The sequence below is a fragment of the Stigmatopora nigra genome, chromosome 17 (genome assembly GCF_051989575.1).
Source record: "Stigmatopora nigra isolate UIUO_SnigA chromosome 17, RoL_Snig_1.1, whole genome shotgun sequence".
Taxonomy (NCBI): Eukaryota; Metazoa; Chordata; class Actinopteri; order Syngnathiformes; family Syngnathidae; genus Stigmatopora; species Stigmatopora nigra.
The window spans coordinates 6,610,622-6,630,476 of NC_135524.1; the positions used below are offsets into that span (position 1 = coordinate 6,610,622).

General features: G+C 41.2%; 3 protein-coding genes across 13 annotated transcripts; 2 read left to right on the forward strand and 1 right to left on the reverse strand.

Moving 5' to 3' along the window:
- Positions 1-16: 16 nt before the first annotated feature.
- Positions 17-2,635, forward strand: rabepk (Rab9 effector protein with kelch motifs). Its single transcript, XM_077737632.1, has 7 exons — positions 17-246; positions 646-821; positions 910-1,065; positions 1,146-1,310; positions 1,574-1,723; positions 2,079-2,228; positions 2,303-2,635. Exons 1-7 carry the CDS (start codon positions 194-196, stop codon positions 2,533-2,535), a joined length of 1,083 nt encoding a protein of 360 aa, XP_077593758.1. The 5' UTR covers positions 17-193; the 3' UTR covers positions 2,536-2,635.
- A 390-nt stretch (positions 2,636-3,025) lies between these two features.
- Positions 3,026-6,555, reverse strand: hspa5 (heat shock protein 5). 3 transcript variants are annotated; one of them, XM_077737628.1, is made up of 9 exons: positions 6,387-6,555; positions 5,780-5,942; positions 5,481-5,712; positions 5,271-5,408; positions 5,073-5,185; positions 4,610-5,000; positions 4,298-4,535; positions 4,052-4,219; positions 3,026-3,971 (listed from the first exon to the last, which is right to left on the reverse strand). In XM_077737628.1, the coding sequence occupies exons 2-9, from the start codon at positions 5,896-5,898 to the stop codon at positions 3,415-3,417; spliced, it is 1,956 nt and encodes a 651-aa protein (XP_077593754.1). In that variant the 5' UTR covers positions 5,899-5,942; positions 6,387-6,555; the 3' UTR covers positions 3,026-3,414. The 3 variants fall into 3 exon arrangements, with proteins under 3 accessions (XP_077593754.1, XP_077593756.1, XP_077593757.1); XM_077737630.1 differs by having other exon boundaries at positions 5,780-6,004; positions 6,387-6,547; XM_077737631.1 differs by having other exon boundaries at positions 5,780-6,001; positions 6,387-6,537.
- Positions 6,556-7,497: 942 nt separating this feature from the next.
- golga2 (golgin A2) lies at positions 7,498-19,842 on the forward strand. Of its 9 annotated transcripts, none has more exons than XM_077737358.1 (28): positions 7,498-7,615; positions 8,836-8,982; positions 9,213-9,281; positions 9,942-10,085; positions 10,758-10,804; positions 11,106-11,169; positions 11,258-11,317; positions 11,513-11,593; positions 12,134-12,172; positions 12,264-12,326; positions 12,891-12,984; positions 13,064-13,170; positions 13,271-13,329; positions 13,453-13,594; positions 13,681-13,770; positions 13,886-13,993; positions 14,334-14,421; positions 14,882-15,024; positions 15,087-15,305; positions 15,604-15,717; positions 16,056-16,280; positions 16,374-16,473; positions 16,597-16,682; positions 16,870-17,176; positions 17,483-17,647; positions 17,725-17,831; positions 17,895-18,075; positions 18,282-19,842. In XM_077737358.1, exons 1-28 carry the CDS (start codon positions 7,526-7,528, stop codon positions 18,536-18,538), a joined length of 3,396 nt encoding a protein of 1,131 aa, XP_077593484.1. In that variant the 5' UTR covers positions 7,498-7,525; the 3' UTR covers positions 18,539-19,842. The 9 variants fall into 9 exon arrangements, with proteins under 9 accessions (XP_077593484.1, XP_077593485.1, XP_077593486.1 ...); XM_077737359.1 differs by having other exon boundaries at positions 18,285-19,842; XM_077737360.1 differs by having other exon boundaries at positions 17,895-18,060.
- Positions 19,843-19,855: the final 13 nt, after the last annotated feature.

Genomic DNA, 19,855 nt, shown 5'->3' on the forward strand with positions numbered 1-19,855 from the left:
ATTGGTTTACGAAGTCACCAATGAATGTACAATCTCTGTTTCAAAACAAAGTAGCTAGCTAGCTCTTAGCAACGAGATGCCAAAGTAAATAATATACGTAATTTATGCCTTTGAGTGTAATTTTTCTGCGAGAATGACATAACTGTCAAATAGCTTGCTTGGCGCTTAGGTAAATCCCACAATATCTGTGGCGATGGGGCTTCTCCCGGTGCTTGAAACTGGAATGATGCCCCAAAAAGGATTGTGGTAAGCAAATATGTGTTGATAAAGGTTCATTTATCCTTCTGCTATGAATTTAACGGAGTTTATCACTAGTAGCCGTCCAATCCATTTGAACTGGGAGGGTGGAATGATCTGCTAACCCTCCCACTTTAAATGGATTGGAAATCAATCTCTGTCAATGGCAGCCTGCTGGTTAAATAATAATAATAATAATGAGTTATTGTATATCTGGCTAAGATACACTTTCCAACCAATTAATGTATCACTCATTGGTCCAATGCATTTGAAATGGTAGGTTGGCATCACATGAATATTAGCTGTCATCCTTCCCACCTCAAATGCTTTGGGCGTCTTACACCATCAATGCGTTAACTATGGGGAACCTTATTTCATTAGTCTCTTATGTATTTGTTGATGTTTTAGGTATTCCTTGATCCCAAGTGGGAGGTCCCCAGATGTGAGCGTTGGGCACACCTGTACATTCTGGCCAGGGGACGGAAACAATGGAAGGATCCTTATAGTAGGGGGAGCAAATCCAAATGGCAGCTACTCGCATACTCACGCCATGAAGCTGGGTGTGCTCATGGAAACTAATAAAGGTGAAAGCCACATAGATGAGAATTGTTAATATTTTTTTTACATTTTGAAACTGATTTTGCAAATTTGTATCTTCTGTGACTCTTCCAGAGGATCTTCAGTGGGATCTGTTGCCTTGGCAGAGTCTGAAAGCTCGATATGAGCACTGCGCGTTCGTTCCTGGGAACCCACCGCAAAGCTTGTGGGTGTTTGGGGGTGCGGAACAGAGTAGCAATCATAACTGCATCCAGAAAATCAAAGTAGCAGGTTAAAAAAAATGATAGATAACTTTGTTTTTGGTAGCATGAAATTGATGTGTTGATCTTTTGTACTGTTATGATCTACAGAAAGCAAGGCCAGCTGGGAGGAGGTCACAGTAATGGGCGAGCCCCCAAGTCCGAGGACGTATCACACCAACTCAGCCTTTGCTGGTCCCTTATTATTTGTGTTTTGTGGAGGAGAAGCAGGAGCTTCACCGATTCCAGATCAAAAACTTCACATCTTCAATACCGGTGCGTGTAGGATTTGGTTATTTTAACATCAACATCTCTCATCTCATTTTCTGAACCGCTTTATCCTCACTAGGGGTGTGGGGGTGCTGGAGCTTGTCCCAGCTGACTTTTGGCCAGAGGTGGGGGACAACACCCTGAATTGGTGGCCAGCCAATCGCAGAGCACAAGAAGACAAACCACAATAGTGATATCAAATGGCTCATATCATAATATTTTTTTTCCATAGCACTATTTATATGTCATGATCTTTGTGGTCTTTACAGTTACTTCCACCTGGACACAGCCAGAAACGCAAGGTGCAAAGCCACCAATCAGGCACGGTCATGTTATAGTGGCAGTTGGATCGAAGATCTACATTCATGGCGGAATGGCGAACAATGATTTCTTGGATGATATGTACTCTATTGATATAAGTAAGTTTGTCAGGTTTTTTTTACACATTTATGGGTTACTGATTATTTTGGAGCAATCTCAAGTCAATTCTGCTTAATTTCGGGTCAATTCAACTGTGTTTTTGTGTATGAAAAAAGGTTTACATAAAAAAGTAACATTTATTTTTGAGTTTATATGTTGTATAGAAAATGGTGTTGAGTACTTTTTGTAGTATCAATAGAGTTGATTTTTTAAAAATCTTGACAACAGTATAATTGAATTTTACAATTAGACACCTGTCAGAGCATAATCATTATTAATGTCAGAGAAAGTTATAAAACTATTTACAAATATAATCTATGACCACTTGGCTCATCTATTGTGTACTTTTTGAAGGTAATATGGAATGGCAATTGGTGCAGCCCATAGGAGACATTCCACCTGGCGTAGCGGCCCACTCTGCGATGGCGCTGGGCAAAAACATTTACATCCTTGGTGGGCTGACTGCAGACGGAGCCAGCAACGACATGTACATGTTTGAAACAGGTACAGTCCCATTAGATGATATTCAAACAGGACAGTAAAAATGTCATGTCAGATCCTTTCATTTTCTTTTCCAGAGCTAAATTCATGGACCAGAATGAAATTTGAGGGGGATTTGCCTTCAAGCCGTCTGGACCACTGCATGTGTTTGCTTCCATGGAAAGTGAATGAGGTAGGAAATAAAGTCCAAGCTCAAGCAGGCACACAGAATACAGTTCTAGAAGAGACAGTGTACTTGGCTTTTGTATTTGGTGGGATGGACACACAGGGTGTCATATTTAACGACTGTGTTGTCACTGTGGTGACATGAAGGACCTTAGAGGAAATAAAAGTGAACCACATATCTTTGTATGTCACTAGAAGTTATCAAATGTCATATTTTATCATTGAATTATACAGGTTTTACACTACTGGAGTATTCTGATGTTACTCAAAATTATCCAATCATGGCTATTTTCATTCTTGAAATATGCCACAAGACCAAGTCTTTTTGTTGGGGTATAACCCAAAGTGTCACAAGACTAACATTGGGTTATATCCCAACAAAAAGACAGAAAGGTTACATTAAGTAGTACTAACACCTGGAAAAACTTTTGTTTTCCAAATAATATTTTAAAGGCAATTGCACTTTTTTTATCCATTAAGTGCCTCATTGAAATTAAAGATTTGGTCCAAATCCATTTGGTTTCAAATGTTAAGGCAATAGTTACTATTGACTCACTGGATCGAAATATATAGGACATCTAATGAGCCCTGTACCACTGCATGTGTCACAGATACAGTCATTAAGCAAAAACAACTGATTTTATATGAAACTTTTATTTCAAGGTCTTTCACAGAAATACATCAACCAAATTCAATAAATAAATTTTAGCCTTGAGGAGCTGAAAGACCACCTGTCCATGAACCCTCCCTCCCACTATTACAACTACACTCCAACTACTACATGAACCCCATCAAGACTGCCTGAAAACAGCAGCAGCAAGCCTTGAGAATCCAGGCTGACAAATCTCCGCCCATAGGCGAAGAAAATTCCTAAAACGGGCTTAAACCCGTTTCAAAGTCTTTCGGAACATTGAGTACGGAAGCTGGAGCTCCCTTCTCATCGCAAAGTCCCACCAGTCCAATATGTACATCATGTATTTTTTGTTTTGTTAAGATAGGTGAGTGACTACAGATTTGAGACAGTCTAAAGCTCATCCTTATTTTCAGCGCCTTCGGGTGGTGCTCCGCCTGAGCTGCCGTAGAGCTTGGTCATAATGGGTTGCACCACCTCTTCCAGTTCCTTCTTCTTGGCCTGGTAGTCCTCAATCTCTGCTTCTTGGTGCGACTCCATCCATTCAATTTTCTCCTCCACAGCCTTCTCAATGGTCTCCTTGTCTTCATCCGACAACTTGCCGCCGAGCTTCTCCTTGTCGCCAATCTGGTTCTTCAGGGAGTAGGCGTAGCTCTCCAGCTCGTTACGGGAGTCGATGCGCTCCTTCAGCTTCTTGTCCTCGTCGGCAAAACGCTCCGCGTCGTTCACCATGCGCTCGATGTCTTCGGGAGTTAGGCGATTCTGGTCGTTGGTGATGGTGATCTTGTTCTTATTGCCAGTTCCTTTGTCTTCAGCCGTGACTCGGAGAATGCCGTTGACGTCGATTTCGAAGGTGACCTCGATCTGTGGCACGCCACGTGGAGCCGGAGGGATGCCAGTCAAGTCGAATGTGCCCAGCAAGTGGTTGTCCTTTGTCAGAGGACGCTCACCTGAAACATGAGAATAATGTTGTTGTATGATATTGATAATGTAGCTATCTTCTCCTTAACTTGCAGGATGAGACGCTTACCTTCATAGACCTTGATGGTGACTGTAGGCTGGTTGTCAGATGCTGTGGAGAAAATCTGAGACTTCTTGGTGGGCACCACAGTGTTTCTGGGGATCAGCTTGGTCATGACTCCTCCCACAGTCTCAATTCCAAGAGTGAGAGGGCATACATCCAGAAGGACCACATCTCCTACAAGAAAGGCAGAGATTGTGTTAATTTAAAAAAGGCACACATGGGCAAAAAGATATCAGAGTGGCTCATGCTCACCGGTATCCTCCTCTCCTGATAGGACGCCAGCCTGTACAGCAGCGCCATAAGCAACGGCCTCGTCGGGGTTGATGCCTCTGGAAGGCTCCTTTCCATTGAAGAACTCCTTCACCAGTTGCTGGATTTTAGGGATACGAGTGGAGCCGCCAACCAGGACGATCTCATCGATGTCAGACTTTTTTAGGTCAGAATCCTCCAGCACTTTTTGAACAGGTTTCATGGTGGAACGGAACAGATCCTGAAAGCATAAAAGAAGAAGTCATTAAAAAGCTCATTTGAACACAGCTGTTAACAAAGGTTAAGGGAACTTACAATGTTGAGCTCCTCAAACTTGGCCCTGGTCAAGGTTTCAGAGAAGTCCTCGCCCTCAAAGAAAGACTCGATCTCGATGCGGGACTGGTGTTGAGCGGACAGTGCCCGCTTGGCCTTCTCCACTTCGCGACGCAGCTTCTGCACGGCACGGTTGTCCTTGCGCACGTCCTTGCCAGTCTTCTTCTTGTACAGCTTAATGAAGTGCTCCATGACACGTTGGTCAAAGTCCTCGCCTCCCAAGTGGGTGTCGCCATTGGTGGCCACCACCTCAAAAACGCCATTGTCAATGGTCAGCAGAGAAACGTCAAAGGTGCCACCACCCAAGTCGAACACCAGGATGTTCTTCTCGCCGTCCCTTTTGTCCAAACCATAGGCAATGGCGGCAGCGGTTCTGTGAAGACACCAAATTTCAGGGCGATGCCACATAAAGCTGAAGCAGATCTTTTGTAGGATCAACACTTACGGCTCATTGATAATTCTCATCACGTTAAGCCCGGCGATGGTACCAGCATCTTTAGTCGCTTGGCGCTGAGCATCATTAAAGTAGGCAGGGACAGTGACCACGGCGTGGGTGACCTGAGGTTTTAAAAGCACTCGTTAACGTCGCTGTCTCAATGACAAAGCCAAGCGCTGCAATTAAGTGCATGTGACTTTTAGGTACCTTCTTGCCAAGATATGCCTCAGCCGTCTCCTTCATCTTGGTCAGCACCATAGCAGAGATCTCCTCTGGGGCAAAGGTCTTCATCTGACCACCGCCAACGTCAACTTGAATATGGGGCTTGCTCTTCTTGTCATTCACCTGAAGATGGCCATGAGTGACAAGACAATTTAATTTTTGCCAAGTGTAATTGATGATATATTATCACATTACCTGGAAAGGCAGGTACTTGATGTCTTGTTGCACAGAGGCGTCGGCCCATGTGCGACCCATCAATCTCTTGGCGTCAAACACTGTGTTCTCGGGGTTGGACGTCAACTGGTTCTTTGCGGCATCGCCGATTAGACGCTCGCCTTCGCTAGTGAACGCCACATAGGACGGGGTGATGCGGTTGCCTTGGTCATTGGCGATGATCTCGACACGGCCGTTTTTGAAGACGCCCACGCTAAGGGAGAGGCACAATGAGTATTACAAATCTGATTTCATACATTGATTCGTTTTAAACCTCTTACCATGAGTAGGTGGTGCCCAAGTCGATACCAATGACAGTGCCAACATTCTCCCTTTTGTCGTCATCGTCACCATAGACAGTGCTGGCGGCCGCCACCAGTAACAGCCACAGGAACTTCATCGTAGCTTACTTTTTCCTCAGATTCCTTGAGAAAATAGATAAATCTGCAAGGTGGGAGGGGGGGGGGGTTTGCCTTTAGTAATGATGTAGGCCCAAATGCCAACTGCTAGCCGCCCCACAAGGATAAAAGGAGAATAACGTTGTTACGACCTATTCAAGGCACACATTATGATAATAAACGTATGGTTCAAAATATTTTCGCACAGCCCTCTTTTCTACCATTTGCCATAGCTTTTTCTAAGCTAGCTGACCAAATCAGCCTGCACACCCGATAAAATAGGTTATTTTTCTGTTATCTTGTTAACATAAAAATGTAGTATATTAGAAGTGATCAATTTAGGAAGTACCCCACACCAATACGCAACAGATCATTCGAATAGTCAATTACAATTCGTGTATTTCTTTCCAATGCCTTTAAACCACATTAGTGATCTACATTTTAAATACACTTTAGTTCAGAAATTGCAACAAGAAATTGGCGTACATACCCAAGTTGTTGGATTGAGAATTCACACTTGTAACGTTGTTAAAACACCGGCGATCGCCAATTGCTTTGTAAGTATTCTTGTATTCTTGTCCAGTAGATGTGAGATAGATTGAATTGAGTGTTGCTCCTATATAAAACCGTCAGCGCTTCCCAATCGTGGAGGCCAGCAATTGGTTAGTCAGCTTCGCGTTGGAACGCACCGATTGGTTCCTTCTAGAGCGTTGGCCGACCCTGATTTGCCTGCGTAGTGGCTCTTTGACGTCGTGTATAACTCGCCGCTGATTGGCTGGGCATGAAACGTGGCTTTGTAGTTTCATGATCGTTTACGCAATTCATGGTAAAAGAAGGATTTTATTTTTTTTGTCTTTTGGATTCGTAATACGTTACAATCGAAGATTGTCTTGTCACTCAAAGGTGACTCACGAGTGTGAATATTTCAGTTCGTTGCAATATGTCAAATTTCTGGGTCATTACATTGTGGATGACAGTACTGCATGAGCAAAGTGAATGATACACACTAACTTTAAAATCAATTTAAAATCAAAGTGTGAACAGAAAAGAAATCCTGATCGAAACACATTGGTTTCCATTGATGACACTAGATGACCAATATAATTGTATTGAGAGGGCTGTAGGTCCTGCCAGACTCCCAGTTCAAATAGATTGGACCTTTCTTTATTAGTGATAAACTACAGTTAGTGTGAGAATGCATCTTGGCCAGAAGAATATTTTTTTTAATTATTGACTGCCATTGATGATGGTTGGATGTATCATGTAAATCTGAATTCTGATTGAAACTGAATCCAAATTTGCTGCCACCCTCCCAGATTAAATGGATTGGATTGGATAACTTTATGATGGGAGGGTGCATCTTGGCCAAAGAAAGATTTTTATTTAAACTCATTGGCTCTCATTGATGGCAAAAGACATCCAACTGTGGAGGCTGGAAGCAATATGCTAAAGAAAATATACATAATCAAAAGTATGTCCGTATTTATGTATTGATACATGGACAGATTCCTATGTTTTCTGATGTCTTAAATACATTAATATTACATAATTCCTCTTTAAAATGTGTACAAATGAACAAAATGAGAGCGTGCGCCCTCTAGCGGTTATGACTCCAATGGACACCAACTGATGACGTGGTTCGTCCGGGTCGTTGACTACCACAGCTGCAGGATGGCCGACCAAAGCAGGCAAATAAAACTCGCCGCAGCCAAGAAAAAGGTAAAATAAAATGATGTAGAATTGTATGTAGTCTGTATATTGGGTATTGTGTCCCCATGGCGCGTTCTGATTTGTGACATCGGTATTACCGCTGCAATGAAATTGTCATTACTCGTCGTCCGACCTCTGTTGGTTCTCTCTCGGGTCGGTGTTTAGGAAATCCCCGGGTTTCATCACGGCCTTTACTTTACACCTAAAAGTTTACTTAAATATAGACACCGATCGCGAATCCGATCGACATTTCTACTATCCAGTACTATTTGCGCCATCAATGACTTCAAATTGTAAGGCATTTGAATTGCTTCATAACTGAGAAAGTAAGAAATATGTATTCTGTCGAAGGCTACGTGCTAACTTGGCTGAGTTTTGTTAGCGAAAAAGGCTAACTAATGAATAGGGAGCGGGGTACAAGTGTAATCGTGTCACTATTTTGTTTTTAGGAACGTGTATTGTTACTTGATTCGTCGTCAGTTCTAGTCAGATGGGTTGAATGACGGGGGGTGTTTTGACAGCTGACAGCCCACTTCCCTGACCCGCGTTGTGTGCATGGTTTAAGCATGCATAGTGCCATTGACGATGATATCTGTCCAAACATGTCTCTATTTTTTAATGACTTTATTACTAGTAGACCATCCATTCCGTTTGAGGAGAATGACAATGAATACAATTTGTTCAGTGTTGTGTTGTGTACCATTGCCGATGACAGAGTACATTTTTGGGATCTGTGAAAAAATAAATAATAATAATTACTGTAAACTTAGAGGTTCATGTCCACTCATTGATTCATTTCCTCACAACATTTGTCTATCAATGTCAATGGAAACAATAAGTTTTAATGAGATGATAAATGTTTCTTATGAAATCCTATTCCTCCCGTGATGCCGAGTATTGTCAAACGAGTAGGAATCACCATGTCTGAAACTGGCTTGGTTGCATTCTTGTTTGCATAGCTAGGGTTCCTAGTCTTTAACTGCTTTATAGGGTTAGTGTTAGAATATAGGGTTAGAGTTTTAATTAGGGTGGGAATTTAGGGTTGGGGTTTCAATTTAGGGTTGGGGTTTTAATTTAGGGTTAGTGTTAGGATGTAGGGTTAGTTATAATATAGGGTTGGAATTTAGGATTTGATTACATATTTTTTTAAACCTGTCCATTAACAGTTTGGTGGTTCCCTGAACAGTAATATTGATCAAATCTACCTGTATTGTTTGTGTGTGTTTCAGCTCAAGGAGTTCCAGCAGAAGAGTTCTCCAACCAATATTGGAGAAGAAAAGGGAGGAGTTTTAGGTAGCTCAGGCACCAAGAAGAAGAGGAAAGGGAAGGATCTCAAATATGATGAGCCATCGAGTGACAGAAACTCTCCAGACAATGTAAGCATGGTCCATCAGTGACTGCATACTTCTAGACTTCCAATAGGAATATTTAAAATAGTGCAAATTCAGACTTTGCTTGTTCTTCAGAAACAAACATCCTCTCTTTTACCAATTCCCCAGTCAACTCTGTCAGAATTCCTTAAAATTCCTGCTATCTAGGCTCTTCTGTTTCATTCTCTTCTAAATATTGCCCTCTCTTTCATTCCTTGTCTCCCTCATGTCTGTAGTTTGACAATATTCTCAAATCACTTAGTCAAAGCAATGGAATAGTGCTACCTGCGTATGGCAAAAGTCAGGTGAGCTGCATGCACATCTATCCTTGTGTGTGTTCCACTTTTTCATGCTTTTCTAACATCCGTGTCCTGCCCCTCCATTTACTTTTCATGTGTTATTAATGCTTGAAGTGCTTCATCTTGACTGCCGTTAGGTTCTTAAGTTCGTCATGTGATGCTAAAAGCACGTGCCAGACTTGAAGTCTTGAAGAAATGGTGTATATCAAGAAGAGCTCAGTGAAATGGAAAAAAATAGCCATTCTATACCATGATGTCACGATGCCACAACATTTAGTGAAAAATAATGCAATAATGCTATTTTTTTATATAAGTGACTTTATTTATTTATGTCATAATGCATCAAGAGGTGCTGCAAGTTGCAACCTTAAACTACCCAGTAGTTTGTTCCAGTGAAATATATGGTCATGCAACACTACCTTTGAGTTTATTTTCCCCCCCCTTCTTAATGCCGTTCACCATGCATTTCATACAGTGTAATTACTGTCCTTACAGTTTGAATGAAGAGAGTGTAGGGCATGTGACCATGTCTGTAAAATAGTCACATTATCGTACATTTCGTGAATGGCATGTTGTCAGTGTAAATACCTCTTTGTTGTTTTTTTTTTAAATTCTAACTATTACTAACAATCATGTATATATTCTTTTGTATACATGCCACCTCAGACCGTAGCTGACACGGAAATCATCGGGTCATCAGGTCCACTGCTAACAAGCGAGCTCGACCGGCACTCACTTCAGTCTAACTCTACTAGTACTAATACTTCTATTAACCTGCAGAATCCAAACCACCAAACTGACATTTTGCAGGTGTGTCTTAACCAACGCTGACTCATATCTAAAGGAAATTGCACATCTACAATAATCTGAGAGTGCATTGATTTTGACACATTGGCTGCCATTTGACTGCGATTTGGAATAGGTATTAAAAAACTAGTACCGTCAATGGCTGTCCATGACTGCTGAATACAGCCCTTTATCTGTCTTGCATTTTTATTGTCTCGTTAAAATATTTAGTGGAAATAGTCGGGAGATCTAGATTCTACCAGTCTAGAGTGCAGTCCTCCTTTTGCCTGAAGCCAGCTGAGATTGGCACCAGAATCCCACAACCCCATAAGAGCTGTTGCATATGAATGAATGAACCATTTTATGTTACATTATTCACATTTTCTATTAACTTATAAGTCAATTTATTCATGCCAGTATATAAAATGATTGTTAATAATAAATTATATATTTTTACTTAAGCTCTGTGATTGGCTGGCCACTAATTCAGGGTGTCCCCTGTCAGCTGGGTTAGGGTCCAGCACCCCCGCGACCCTAGCGAGTTTAAAGTGTTTCAGAAAATGAGATGTGATTAGATTTAAATTTAAATACACCTTGTATAGCAAATGGCCTACATGACCTAACATGTGATGTCCACGTAACTTAACTGTTGCTTTTTTTTTATTGGATCTTATGTCTGGTCTTTATTTTTTGCAGGAATACCCGGACTCCAATGGCAATGAGAGTTTAATGGAGGAAAATCGGTAAATTTGCTTTATTCTTGTCAACCTTAGCGAAACTTAAAAAACTTGGAAGTGTGACTCAATAGTATAATTGTATTTTCTCATTGTGATTGATGCTGACAGACGTCCTGTTATGTGGCACGCGATCATTCTTCTGTTGTGAATTGAAATGAGTTTATAACTAGTCAAACCTGTGTAAACTGGTCATGTTCATTCACAGGCAACCCTTAAAGCTCAAAGGGATTGGACAGTTGTCGCCATCAATGAACAAAAAAGTTTAGGCAGTGAATGCTGTTACTTTATTTTGTGTCTTGTTTTGCAGACAACTGTCTTCCACAGAGAGTTTGCGACAGCTCTCGCAGCAACTAAACGGCCTGGTCTCTGAAGTACGTTTCCGCCAACCCAAATACACATCTGATTCAAAACGCATTATTTTATTTGTTTTTAAATCCTTATTCTCTTTTGTGATTTCAGTCGTCATCTGTACACGTGAATGGCGACAGCGCATCACCTGTCGGCGAGAGAGAATTGGATGTATGACAAAATCCTCATTACTTCCCTCACACTCCACAGCTCATTATTTGCACCATACCTGAAGACACTGTTGTTTGCCCTCATGTTTAATCATTTACAAATGTTTCTCCTCCTCCCTTGTGTCCCTTTTGTCTTATCCCGAACACATCTTTCTCTTTTTCCCCCCCATTTGCCCGATGCATGTATACATGATAGAGTCGGAACCAGGAGCTGTCTGCTGCCCTGGAGTCCAGCAACCTAACAAACTCTCAGCTCAATACCAAGCTTGATCAGCTGGTAAGAAGCTGTTTTTGAGTGTATGAATGCCACAGTGCACGAGATGCATTTCCTATTACTTTTTTGGCATGCTACCTGAATATCCTTTCTAAAGAGGTTATCTTTGCATGTCACTCAATTTTCATTCCAGTGTCTCTATTAGCAACAGAGTGGATTTCTGTGAATGGTAACGAAATTGGATTAAGCTATTTTTATGGGCAAATAGTAGAGAAAAAAATTGGCTGCAGATTTGATTTTTGAGAATGTCCACAGATCGCACATACATATACAACTTGATGCAAAAAGCACACCTTGTACTAATTTCAGTTCCAAACAATAAACAACATTATACATTCCATTTTGAAACTATTTTAAATGGCTTTAATTAGTCTTGGCGACATAAATTAACAGCATACTTTATTTATTTTTTTAATTCAATGCCTAGCCGGAGTTATATACAAGTTAAAACAGTTTGTTGTACAGCAAAAAGTATGAACATCCACTTCTTTAAGACATAGACATTAGGAATGATAACTGTAGCTTGTGTTTTTGCTTACTTAGGCACAACAATCACAGGAGCTCAATGATCAGCTGCAGAAGGTTGGTTACCCGCCTCTCTTCATCATCATATATCCCCAAGAGGCTCATCTCTTTTGTGCATTTATGCTATTTTGCATTTCTGTCTATTCAGGAACGAAAGGAATTTGAGCAAAAGTTTTCCAAAGAGCAGGGAGCAATGCGGGAACAGTTACAGGTACATTCTCGTACTTCTGGATGGGAATTCAACCTTTTTTTGTAAGATATGTCATTTGAAGTGCCATTACATTAGTTTGACATGTACGTTCATTGCACCCTCCTGATCCCGTCCCACTTCAAATGGATTGGACTTCTGTGGCCATCAGTTAGTTAACCTGTAGTGATGTTCACACTGTAGGTTGAATTTCACATGTATGTGTTCATGTGTTTATGGACGTCTTTACTTGTAAATATTTAAGGTTACACATGCTCTAGACAAGTGCTGTGTGATACGATGATATGTATAAAAAATATTACTATCTGTTTACATTTCCATCGTCATTGTTATAAATAGACAGGTTCCTGAAAGCTAAATTTTTGGCTAGCAGATGGTGTCCAATTTACGCCGACTTGCTACATTGGTGGGATTCCATATGCCACAAACCCACCCTCAATTGGCATCCAGATGTCTCTAACCCCATTCTATATTTAGCCATCGTTCAATCTAACTGTTGCGTTGAAAAAGCAGTAATTCAATTTAGGGACAAAATTCAAGACCCTATACTTCATTTCTTCTCCCAAGGTTCACATTCAAACCATTGGAATCCTGGTCTCGGAAAAATCTGAGCTACAAACCGCATTACAGTACACACAACAGGCTGCACGACAAAAAGCAGGTGTGTGTTTCACTTTTTTTCTAATATATGCTTGCCTTAGCTGTGGTTTCTTTGCCTTTCAATGTTCTCTTGTTTTTAGGAGAGGCAGAGGAGTTAAATAGTCGACTGCAGACAACAAAGCAGAGAGTGTCAGAGCTGGAGCGAACTCTGTCATCTGTATCAACACAACAAAAACAGTTTGAAAAGGTAGTCATGACAGGGAAAATGATGGAAAATGTCATTGTGCACTCTTAAGCAAAATGTTTTTGTGAATCATCCCTTTTGTCTCTCATTCCTTCTACTTCAGCACAACAAAGAATTAGAAAAAGAGAGAGATGCCATGAGGCTAGAGGTATTTAGACAAAAGTAAGTTATATTTTATTTTCTCAAATTTAGTTGTATATTTGGGGGTGCTTGTTGTTTTGTGGTTTCTCCATAATAAAGGGGATTTAAAAACGTTTTTTTTTTTTTTTTTTTTTTTTCTTTTAGCAATTTGAACGATGAGTCCAAACAGCAGAGCTCGGAGTTATCTGAGCAACTACAGCAAAGAGCGCAAGAGACGGTATCGTTGAGGATGGAGGTGGAGGATCTCCGCAAGAGACTCGAGATTGCTGACCTCATGTTGCAGCAAGTCAGTGATCATGATTATGCCTATTTGTGATACATACATCTATCTATATTGATTTATTTATTTTAATTTTTATTTTCGGGATCCAGTTCTCTACCCAGTCAGAGCCCAATAGTTCCAGCCAGCAGATTCAGTTGCTGCTGGAGGAAAAGCAGCAGATGGAAGTCCACAGCCATCAGGTATTGGGCACCAACATCGATTGTTGGCCTTGAAAACTGTAATAATTTAAGTAAATATTGCATATTTTTATTTAGGACAAATTTGACTTTCCACCTCTTGTTTTTCATGCCAAAGCTGATGGAGTCGGTTGCTCAGCTGAAGACAGAGAGGGACTGCTATGCGGAGCAGATCCAGGAAGGAGGTCGTGTTTGGAAGGACAAAACAGAGCAGCTGTTAACACAAGTAATTCATGGAGAGATTTAAAGGAGATGCAATTAATGACATTAAATATACCCAGGGATTAATTTATATTAAATACTACAGTGGACACCTACCTGCATTGCCATGGTTCAGGGCCAATGCATTTACAGTCTTTGGGCTTGTACATCATATTTATTGTCTTTGGTAGACAATAGAACTTAGAGTTCAATCTGAATGCGTCCAATACAGTTTCATGTTGAAACACACATTCAAAGCTACCATCAATAATACATTATTGCTAATTATTAAATGCTGTATCACAACTCTCAGGGATTTCTGGTCTAAATGCTTTTGTCTGACCATATTTTATTATGTCTTCAAGGTTTCACTGGTTGCAGAGGAGAGGGACAGAAATATTGAAAAAGTCCAACAACTTGAAGATACAATCTCAGAGCTAAGGAATGCTGCAGGTAAGCCAGTTATGTTTATAGCTAAATCTTGTACAGTTGCACGGCCTGAGCCAACAACTGGATTTATGTTCTTTTTCCCAATAGTTGTCTTGCTCTTTTTTTAGGAGATAACAGGAACAAAAGACAAAAACACTTTTTAGATTGATCATTGAACTCTTTGGCTCACATGGATTCCAGTAGAAGTCCAATACATTTGAACTCGGAGAGATACATTCAGTTATAATGGATTGGATATATAGCACTGTCATTGGCATTTAAAACATGAGCATAAAATAAAATTTAAAAAAAAACATAACAATGTTGCAAGAATATGGTTGGTGTTATTAACTAGAGTATATTTCAGTTTATCTTCATTTAAATTTCCTTTTTTATGAACATTCTATCTTCTGGGCCTAACCACGGCAAAAATTTTGGGGCCAATAGCCATAGGACTCAACAAGGATTTCTTCACTTTTACTAGCATTACAGTCCAAAGAGAGAGAAAATCAAAGTGCTGCAGAAACTCAGTCCTCGGGCCCATCACAGAATGAATCAGCTCTACAGGAAGCGCTTCAAACCCTGCAACAAGAAAAAGATTCTCTTGAAGCGCAGTACCAGTCGCAAGTATGTCATCATTGTCTCACTGAAAGTTTTTGAAGTATTAAGAATGCAACTTCTCCTTATAGCTGTGTGACAACGAGCAGCTGAGTCGCCTGTGCTCAGAGCAAGAGACACGTCTGTTGGATCTGGAGCAGCAAGCGCATCGACAGGCCGAGGAGGTGGAGGACCGTCGCCGCATGCTGGAAGACGTTCAATCGGACAAGGCGACCATCAGTCGCGCGCTCACGCAGAATCGAACGCTGAAGGACCAGCTTGCTGAGTTGCAGAATGGCTTTGTTCAACTGGTAATTTTTTAACCATTGATTTGCTTTTCTACTTTAAAGTCCTAGTGGAGGTGTTTTTTATGCATAGTTTCCCCCTAATTTTAATGTTGAAAATCTTTTAACCCTTAATTAGACTCTCATTGAACTATTTAGCTGCCATTGACCATTGATGTCACTCTGTGTCCGATACATTAAGATGGGATGGGTGAATGAAAAAATGCATTCATAGCTTGTCCTCATTTTAAAGGAGTTGGGTGTATATTGTTGTTAATGAGTTAACAATAAAAAACTGCTTCTCTTCTTTTCTTATTTTCTGCAGACAAATGAGAACATGGAACTGACCAACGCCATTCAGTCAGAGCAGCATGTTAAAAAAGAGCTGGCACGTAGGATGGGCGAGCTCCAGGAGCAACTGCACAATGTCAAAGAGCAGGTTTGGTCTTAATCAATTTTTCCTTATCTGGGTAAAATTAAGTACAAATTAAGAAAGGTTCATTATTTATGCGGGGAAATGGGTTAGGGTTAAGCCACCAGATGTTTAATAAATAGACAAGATCAAGTTTGTGGCTTTTAAAATTGGTATACTTTGTATTTGAGGGCTGAGAGTGCAAATACAGAGGAAGGGTTTATCACTGTTATTCTGAGCCAATGAGTTTGCCTTGTGAGAGTATTTTTAAGCCTTTTTCCCTTTTCTACTTAATGCCTCCCTAAAAAAAAGTTTGTCAAAAAATCACTCAGTACTAATTATGCTTTTGTCTTACCTACCAAAAGATGGAAGAGAAACACAAGGAAGCTCAAACAATGACTGAGCAGAGGGACCAAGTGGCAGCCCACCTGCAGCAGTACAGTGCCGCTTACCAAGCGCTGGCCTCGGAGAGGGAGCAGCTCCACCAGCAGTACTTCACGCAAAGCCAGCTCATGGATCGATTGCAACATGACGAATCTCAGGGCCGTGCTCAGCTGGAAGTCAGCCAGAACGAACTAAAGCAAGCTCAGGTTGGGGCTTGTGTGTCTACCACTACTATGTTAATCTGAGAAAAGTGAAACTTTTTCTGAAATAGTGAAAATGTGCCTTGTTTTCACTTGTAGGAGCATTTGAATCATTTGGTGAAAGATAATGAGCAGTTAAAGTCTGAGGTGAAAGAACTGCTCAACAGTTCAGATCTTGTCATGACTACTAGAGATGAAGGTTGGTCTCTTAATTCTTTCTGTCTTTGTCAAAATGCCCTCCTTGTGTTGTAGTTACACAAGCATATAGACCAGCTACATATGTGTTGCAGTATGCAGTTTCTTTATAAATTACTCCCCGCAGATGGAGTGGAGATCCAGTCTCAACAGGATATGACTGAGTCCTCCTCCATTGTCATCCCGCAAGACTTTGAGAGTCAGAAAGAAATGGTGAGAATTTATTTTCCTCATTCCTTTGCATATTTCTGCATTATTTAGTTTTAGGAGTAAAAGGCAACTGTTAACATTAGGTGCAAAATCCATTTCATGTGTCTTGATCATTTTTGGAACATTACATGAACAGTGGAAATTGCTACATCATAATGATGAATTATAACCAATTCTACTGCCTCCGCAGGAGGAGTTCATCCGTGCTGCGTTGGCGAGGTTGGAGGCCGAGCGGGATGAGGCTTGGAGGCAATTAAAGGAGGAGCGGCGACTCCATGTGGCTGCAAAACACCAGGCCGCTGTTGCACTCAGCCTTTCACGCAACGAGCACCAACACGATCACCATGGTGATCACAACCACGATCACCACGACGATCATCATCACGATCACCACCATGATCACTACCATGATCACCACCACGATCACGATCACCATCATGAGCATGAAGATACTCAGGCCCAACATAGTCACTGTGAACACCATCACCAACATTCAGGTGAGCCAAAAGAACTCTTAAGTGCCATTGACTATTGTGAATTGAAATAAGTTAATCATGAGAATACATCCCATTCATAAGAAGTGGGAGTGTTGAGGAAGTTTCATTTGCTGGCACCCTCGCACTTTAAATGGGTTGGACATTTATTGCTGTCAATGGCAGCCAATGAGCTTAAAATGGTTAACGTTTTTTCTATCTTTAAAAAGTATCAATTCACTGTCACGGCAACATAGTGATATGAAATTAGGAATTACACCATGGATATGTTCAAATACATTGAGCTTGCGAATGGCCTATCGTGTACAGAGGGAGGCACCGTTCCACCGGAAGTTCATCAGGCCTTACAGACAGCGATGGAGAAACTCCAGCATCGGTTCACATCGCTAATGCAGGAGAAGGTTGACCTGAAAGAGCGGGTAGAAGAGCTTGAGCACCGCTGCATCCAGCTGTCCGGCGAGACGGACACAATCGGTGAGAGAATTGTTTTTTTTGCCACTTAGTTGAGATTCGAAAAGATCTGGGTGAGTTCACACTTTGATTTTTTTTAGGAGAGTACATTGCTCTGTACCAGAGTCAGAGGGCCATTATGAAGCAGAAACACCAAGAGAAGGAGCAGTACATCAGCCTGCTGGCTCAGGACAAAGAGGAGATGAAGGTAGCATCGATAACAATCTCCTAAGTAACGACTGCCAGTTCTTAACTGCTTCCTCTCCGCCAGGCTAAGCTGGAAGAACTACAGGACCTCGTCATGAGGCTGGTGGCCGAGCGAAACGACTTATACGGCAGGTACACCGGAGCTGTTGGCAGCGCGGCCTCCTCCGACCCTGACCTTCTCCCCGCCGGTGAGGACCGCCGAGGGCACGCCGATGACAGCAGTGAACTCGGTGAGCTGGGCCAAGGTTTGTTTCTGATAGGCTGCACGGTGTGTTAAATTTGCAACAATATCGGCATTGGTACTGATTCAGCCCAAAAATATTCTGATACTCTGCAATAATTATTTTTGGGGGTTTTAAGATTTTTTTACTTGTTTATATATTTTTGGGAAAATATAAATTTTCTAAATGTTCTGTCCACAAGCCAATTAATTTCTCAATTTGCGCCCCAGAAGCAATGGAGGTCATCCCCCTTTCTGAGGCCATTCCTGACCAGGAGACCCCCGCAACTGGTACCCGTCCCTCCACCAATCCCGAGCCATCGCCGCCAGCGTTGCCCGAGTCGGATGGCACGGCACGGCAGATCATGCAACTGCTGCAGGAGATTCGTAACCCGCCACGGGCATCCCCATTCATGGGCGACAACCCATGCGTCCCCTTCTTCTACCGTCCCGACGAGCGGGACGAGGTGAAGATCCTGGTCGTGTGATAACCTCGACGCTTGCTCGCACTTTGATAAAACAGCGTGGGAAATGGTGGTCGCCGGAGCGCAATTACTTGGCCAGGCGTCTCCTGACTTGAGATGTATCAGGTTTGAATGTACTACTTTAAAAAACTGGAAATGTAGATGTCTGTAGAGTTGATGAGGAAATAGTTAACTCTTTTAATCTGTTGACTATGGTAGAAGTCCAATCACTCTGAGCTCATTTAGGGATGAAAGCAGCCGCACGATTGGACCTCTGTCTCGTCAACGGCAGCCAATGAGTTAATTGCACTAAAACTGTTTGTACAAAGCTTGACGGCGATGGATCCAATGACGCCTCTCCGGCTGAGGCGTCCATTTTTGAAGGAATTAAGTATGACTGACAGAAGAGTAAGTAACTAAACTTTTCTTGCAATATTTGCCAAAACTGTATGTAATCTCCATTTAGTGTATTGCTCAAATTGTACTGAGCATCCATGAAATTCCTTCCTCATTCCTTGCGTTCCAGCTGCTTTGCTTCCTCGTTCCTCATCTCTTCATTTGTTACTTTGCTACCAAATAGATGGAAATTGTCAACACCAGCAATATGAAAAAGAGAGGATGCTGAGGACATTTGCAACAACTGCAAATTGCAATTGTATTCATCGACGTCTTGCAAAACAGTGGCATGTCAGTAAGTTGGGTTTCTTTCCAGCATTTTCTAATGTTTTTTTTTATGTGAAATGTCCATGCATGACAGTGATAATAGTTACTTGTTTCAGAAGCTAAAATGGTTAACACAGCGCTCCCACGAGTTCTATCTTGTCAACAGCTCAAAATTGATAACTGTCACAGCTGCAGATTTGCTTTATCAGCACCTTCTAAAAAAATCTTCATAGATTAATTCTAGCTTGTTGAATTTCAATTTGGCACCCAAACTTTAGCCTTGCTAATTATTCATCAAATAAGGCGGTATCTTTCGTGTTTTTCCTTTTCTTTTTTTACGCGGTTACTTTGCATTGAGAGGAAAGTTGTCAATTTAGGCTGATGGGCTGTAAATACTGTAAGTGTGTATGATATTGTATATTTATGTGGTTGGGCGTGTACGTAATGGATCTGCATTAGGAGTTGGTTAGTGATGACAAGATAAGATTTAATACAAAGAATGACAAAAAGAGAGGATATATTCTATTTATTATTAGTTTGGAATGATTCTGGTATCTCAACCAATCAGTTTAGATGTTGTAAGAATATGCAAGTAAATAGATTTTTTTGCTTTGATTTTTATTTTATTTTTTTGTTTCTCTACTGAATAAAATTAATTGCGCAACTTCACATGAATGA